At 43.2% G+C, this 6786-nt stretch overlaps 1 protein-coding gene across 1 annotated transcript; it reads right to left on the bottom strand.

The window, feature by feature from the left end:
• Positions 1-251: 251 nt before the first annotated feature.
• Positions 252-695, bottom strand: LOC149177143 (uncharacterized). Its single transcript, XM_089421676.1, has one exon. The coding sequence runs from the start codon at positions 693-695 to the stop codon at positions 252-254; it is 444 nt and encodes a 147-aa protein (XP_089277802.1).
• Between the last annotated feature and the right edge of the window lie 6091 nt (positions 696-6786).

Below are 6786 nucleotides of genomic sequence, written 5' to 3'. Positions count from 1 at the left end.
AACACAATCATCATGACTCACCCTGAGTCACTCTGCTGGTGCGGTGATCTTGGCACGAAGCCCCTCCAACTGGTCCCCTACTGCTCAGAGGTCCGCAGCGCATTGCTCTGCGGTTCGCTATATTATTGCTTCAAAATCATCTGCGGCTGAATTATGTCCTTATCTTGGTACTGGCATCTGCTGCGCGTGTTTATAGTCTCATGCCCTGGTCTGGGTCCTTGAGTCGTGAAGACTGTTCTTCAACCGGTTAGTCAGATAGCCGACCGACCCGTGTAGGGCTTCAAGCAACTGTCGTTTAGCTTGCCTGGGAAGGGTTCTCCATTTAGGTTAACTAACTGGATGGTGCCTCCCTCTGTGACTTTCTTAACCATGTATGGTCCCAGCCAATGCATTCTGAATTTTCCCAGGAATTTTTCAAAATTACTGTCATACAACATTACCAAGTCGTTTACCTTGAAGGTGTGCAACTTGATATGGCAATCCTGCCAGGCCTTTTCTCGCTGTTTTTGTACATGTTGATGAAATCCAGCCAGAAACCATTTTTCATCGAGTTCTTCTAATTGTGCAAGCCTTGCTTCCAGGGCTTCACGGTCCTTCATACCTGTGAACGCTACTATTCGTAGACTAGGTATGATGTATTCCATCGACATGACAGCTTCCTTGCTATAGACTAACTGGAAACGTGTCTGTCCCATCAATTTCTTGCACGTTGTTATGTACGCCCATAATACGGTAGCTATGCGCAGGTCCCAGTCGTTTCACTATATGTTACATACTTTAGTCAGCACAGTCTCTAGTATTTTGTCGAATGCCTCGACTGTCCCATTAGCTTATGGGTGGTACAATGTACTTTTCTGATGATACACCTAGAACTCTTCTGTGAGCACGCTGATGGTTTCATTCAGGAAATGTTTTCCACGGTCACTCATTAAAATTTTCAAACAACCAAATCGTGTCAACACTTTTTCGAACAAAAACATTGTAGTCATAGTGGCTATGCAGTCCTTGACTGACTGCACTTTTTCCCATCGTGTCAGGTACTCCGTCGCGGTGATGATGTAGCATGCACCCATCTTTCCAAGAGGTTTGATCAGTCCCACAAAGTTGATTGCCCATTTCTTGAACAGTTGTAGTGTCATTTGTGGATTTAGTGGCATCTCGTACCTTCATGATGGTTTTCCAGTCCTTTGACATATGTCGCGAGCCCTACAGTGTGCTTTTGAATCCTAGTGCAGGGTTGGCCACCATAACCCTGCGCGGAGAATCTTCTGGGCAGTCGTGCGTCCTGCATAGTGTCCTCTTGTAGCACCCCCATGTGCTTCCATGAGGACCTGACCTTGTTCAAATTTAGGTATGTATCTTCACAATATCTCATCATTTCTCATTTTGTAGAGGTGCCCCACGATGAGAGAAAAGTCCGCCACGACGTAGATCTGCATAAGGGATGTCCGATGTTGTGCCACTGGAACCCAACAAAGAAAGAAATGGAAGAGTGGTTGGACAAGAATATTCATGAGTTTGCGACATAGAAAAATAGAACTCCGTGAGTATCTAAGGAACAGTGGTTGGAACGCTACTTGTATACGGAAATCCATGAGATTTTCTTTGCATCCTTTCCTTCTAAGTTGTATGATTGGATCGTGAAGTTAGTAGACAGCCATGGAATGTGTAGGCTCGACAAAACAATAGTGTGGACTCCGGAATTAGTGCGTAGACTAGAGGCGTTAGAAGAGAAGATTGTGCAAGCTATGGACCACTGGCTCGACCAGATAATAGGAGGATTTATCACTGAGTTTGCGGTAAGCACGACCGTGAGCTACAGTAAGACAAAATGATGTTTTCTCAAGGGATCAAGAGGTAAGTATATTAAATCTTTGAACACTTGGATTAAGATGCTATTGTGTATGATCCAAATGGAAAATGGCATCAACCCATGGTATTCATCCACCCATGTTATTCATCCACCCATGGAATTTACCCATGGTATTGTAAGTGGCATCCACCCATGGTATTTATCCACCCATGGTATTGTGATATCCACCCATGGTATTCATTCACCAATGGAATTGACCTGTGGTATTGTGACATCCACCCATTGTATTCATTCACCCATGGAATTGATCCATGGTATTGTAACATCCACCCATGGTATTCATTCACCCATAGAATTGACCCATGGTATTGTAACTCAAAAATACGATAAGTAACAAGTCGCATTTTGTAAAAGGACAGATGGTCTGCCACAATGTAGCTTTTATAGTTATTATCATTTTTAATAAAAAGTTTCTTTGTGGTTTTATTTACTGTGTGTTCTGTCATTTTATTTCTAGCATTGCAATTCTTCAGATCTTGAGGACCTCCCCCACAAGATCCATTTTAATCTTTTAGATCTTGGGGGTCTCCCCCCAAGATCCAGATCAGTGGTATCAGAGCAAGTTACGATTCCATGGGAATGAGGGTTTCAGGCATATTTCAGTTTCGATTTTTTGCAGCAATATTCAACAAACTTCAGGCATGCGTTGCAACCTCCATAGAGCACTTTCTTGGGCCAAGCAGGAAGAATTTTTCTTTTTTCATTTTTTTGCAGGAATTTTCTTTTGGCCGACGAGTTTTTAGATTAGATCTGAAACATTTGGTACAATATTTAGAAAAAAAATAACAAATCTAGATTCCTTGTGAAAAAATACCAAAATTCAAAAAACAAATCGGCCAAATCGAAGTTTAGATGAGGGAGATATCGCTGATTTAAAATTATCTATGTTGTAGAATTTTTTTCTGATGACAACTAGTGGACGACGACTCTCCTATCATTTTTGAAGTTTTTGTGCAGAATTTCAGGAAAAAGATTGTAGATTTGAGCTCCTCTTGAAAAATCACCCAATTAAAAAAACAAAATGGGTCAAATTAGAGTTCGGATGTGAGAGATATCGCTCATTTAAAATCAACTATTTTTTCCGAACATTTGTGATGGCAGAAACAATTGCAGTGCGAATCGGAGATTCTAGGGTGTCCAGATAAGGATTTCCAACACATGAGAAGATGCAAAATCATCCTTCTGCTTCCAAAAATAGGTTATAATAAATATTCTGAGTTATATTGACCGAGTATGTCCATTTTAATTCTAGAGCAACACTCGGAGCGGGTTCCCATTGGAGACGTGCCCTCCCACCCCACTTTAGTAGGTACTTGCTTCACATTCATCAGTTTCAGCATAGCAGCATTCGGCTTGGGTTATTTGGAGACATTCCCTCCCACCCCTGGCTATGTAGGCACCTACTACTTCATTAACAACCAACATCATGGTTATGGGTCAACTGCACAAAATCCTTGTCATCGAAGTCCATTTGTCAGGCCGCACACTGTTAGTATCATAGTTGGTCACAAGCATTACAGGGTATCTCTATCCTCGGATCTTCGTTTGTCATGGTTATGGGTCATCTTCAAACCCACACTTCATTGAATTCCATTTGCTAGGCCGCACACTATCAATATCATAGTTGGTCACAAGCATTACAGGGTATCTCTATCCTCGAATCTTCATTCATCATGGTTATGAGTCATTCACAAACCCACACTTCATTGAAGTCCATTTGCTAGGACGCACACTGTCAGTATCATAGTTGATCACAAGCATTACAGGGTATCTTTATCCTCGGATCTTTGTTCATCATGGTTATGGGTTAACCACATAAAACCCTTCTCTTCAGTGGCTCTTCATATTCAACAAAGGCTTTGCAGAAGGGAACTTCACGCAATGGGGACCATTGCTTCTTAAGGAGGGAGGAATGATCCAAATGGAAAATGGCATCAACCCATGGTATTCATCCACCCATGGAATTTACCCATGGTATTGTAAGTGGCATCCACCCATGGTATTTATCCACCATGGTATTGTAAGTGACATCCACCCATGGTATTTTCCCATGGTATTGTGATATCCACGCATGGTATTCATTCACCCATGGAATTGACCCGTGGTATTGTAACATCCACCCATGGTATTCATTCACCCATAGAATTGACTTGTGGTATTGTAACTCAAAAATACTATAAGTAACAAGTCGCATTTTGTAAAAGGACAGATGGTCCGCCACAATGTAGCTTTTATAGTTATTATCAGTTTTAATAAAAAGTTTCTTTGTGGTTTTATTTACTGTGTGTTCTGTCATTTTCTTTCTAGCATTGCAATTCTTCAGATCTTGAGGACCTCCCCCACAAGATCCATTTCAATCTTTTAGATCCTGGGGGCCTCGCCCCAAGATTCGGATCAGTGTGAAAAGAGGGTTATGTGGATAAATTAATGTTTGGGACTACACGGAGAGGGAAGATCTACAAAAGCGGAAGTAGCGAAGAGTTGAAAACCAGTCCCTTAATTTCACCCTCGCGGGAGAGCAAGGAAGAGCTCACGAAGGTTTCTTTGAGAAGCGTGGTCAATTTGATAAGACAACAAATTCCGTGTTTACCACCTCCACCCACACCACCACCCGTTTCACCCCCCTCACCTCCATTTCCACCCACTCCACCTCCGCACCACCTCAGTTCAGTATGGCAAGTGCGATAAAACTATTGGCATTTAGAGGAATGGGGAATGAAGATCCGGACCAATTCTAGTTCGTGGTAAGAACAGTATGGGAAGCACAAGGTGTCACAGATGACAATATTAAGAAGGCTACACTGGTAAGCACACTGCAGGATCGCGCATTAACATGGTATATCAAGCATTCTAATGACCACCCAAACGCAGGAATCACAGAGATCCAGGCCACGTTGAACAGGGAATTTAGCAGGCCAAAGTCAGAAACACAATCAATCATCAAGTTTAAAGAGATTGTGATGCTCCCGGGAGAGACCCCCTCGAATCTGGATCAAATGCTAAAGAGTACAATTTGCGAAGCCAACATGGCGTTAACGGATGGACAACATCGCGCATGGTTTGTAGCATCTTTGACACTGCACTTAAGGACAACGTTGTCACAGTAAAAGCTTTCTACCCGGGCCGAAGCATTGGAAATGGAAATGTGATTACATGAGACCCCTATACAAGATCCTGGGTTAGGAGTCCAACAAATCCACGTGCAACTGCAGAACCTGTGTCTGGAAATGTAGATTTTGAAACAGGACAGGGAACCTTGGCCGGAGGCGTGCAAGGAAGTATGGTGCATAAAATGCAAAGGCCAGGGGCACAACAAAGATCATTGTCCAATGTTTGCAGACTACTTGGCGGGAGGAGGGCCGATGTCGTTAAGACCGGAGGCACAGGTAGGGTTGAGCATGGTACCTACATTATGGTGCACAAATTGTCAGATAGGAGGGAAACACACTACGAATAATTATCATTTGTTGCAGAAGTATACGCAGGCATCCCAACAATTGTTTTGTAATTTCTATAGGTCAGTAGGCCATGATGAACGCACCTGCCAAAGTTACGAATTAATGATGGATCGGACCCTTGCCTACAAGGTGTAGACCGAAACGTGAGCCCTCCACCCCAATATAGGGATGGCACGCACTGGATTTCAGGGGTGCGGTCGAGGACGAGGCAGAATGGGACCAGCAAGGGGTCATTGACAACTAATTTGCTGCAATTGCGGAGGGCCAGGGCACTATGCCCACGATTATACCAACCCAACAAGGATATCATGTTTGTATTGTGCTTAGTTTGATCATGAGGTAGAAGACTTCCCTTTGTTGATCGCAAGGATGTGCGAAAAAGGGGTATTCCAAGCCCCTCCGACTCAGAATGTACAGATGATGAGGTCCAAGCCATGCGAGGAAGACTTGAATGTAAACATGATACTCAAGATCGGTATGAGCATGAGATATGATAAGGGGAAGAAACTAGAAGAAAGTGGATGGGTTTGCAAGGCTCCTACAAAGGAACCCAAGTTTGATTTAGAACGTGTGGAGACATTCATGGAAGCTAAGAAGAGCTTCATGGAGGCCTCCACTTCAGGTAGTAAGGATCAACTAGAACAAGGAATGGATCCTTCCATGCTCACTACCTTTCTGGGGACATGCACGAAACTGTCATGCGACAGTAAGGCGGTTCAAATACTACAGGAACTTATCACTAGATGTGCAGGGTCAGGAGAACCCCACATGGTCTGGAAACTAGGGAAACATGCCTTGTGCACCGGAAGGGAAATGAGGTTGACTGCGCAAATTGGCGAGTATGAAATGGATCAGGTAATTTTAGATCTGGGTTCGGACACGAATGTACTACCAAAGCAAAGATGGGAATGCATGGGCAGACCCGCGTTACAATGGTCCCCTATTCAGTTACGAATGGCGAACCAACAGAGGATTTTGCCCATGAGAAGATTGCAAGGGGTAACCATAGATATTGAAGGGGCGAGTGCGCAGGCAGATATTGAAGTGATAGATATTGTCGATGAAAGTAATCCCTATCTTGCATTGCTAGGAATAGACTGGGTCACTGACATGAACAGAGTCATAAATATGAAGAAGCGCAAAATGATCTTTGAGAAAAAGTCACTGTGCATAGTAGTACCACTAGATCTAGCTGAAGGAACACGATACACTGAATTAGTGCATGATGATGATAGTGATGATGATCTTGATTGTATTTATAAGATAACTGCGTGAGACAAGGATTGGGTGAATCCGACTACAAATGGGAGAATTTCATGGGACCGCGAAAGCTCCTGCACTTTGGATTCAGACGAATAAGTAGAGTGATGGCAGAATCGGTTGCATTAAGTAACAATGCTTAATTGCAACATGATGGTTAGATCACTGCGTTGCATGACAACAGAGGCAAGGGAG

This window comes from Pinus tabuliformis, chromosome 4_1, assembly GCF_031772625.1.
Source record: "Pinus tabuliformis cultivar Carrire ecotype Pingquan chromosome 4_1, CPIR1, whole genome shotgun sequence".
Classification (NCBI taxonomy): Eukaryota; Viridiplantae; Streptophyta; class Pinopsida; order Pinales; family Pinaceae; genus Pinus; species Pinus tabuliformis.
Note: the sequence above shows the minus strand (reverse complement) of the source record. Positions and strands in the feature narration are given on the sequence as shown.

Excerpts from the sequence above, each read along its gene's own strand:
- LOC149177143 (XM_089421676.1), bottom strand. The coding sequence starts at position 695 with ATGGGACAGACACGTTTCCAGTTAGTCTATAGCAAGGAAGCTGTCATG.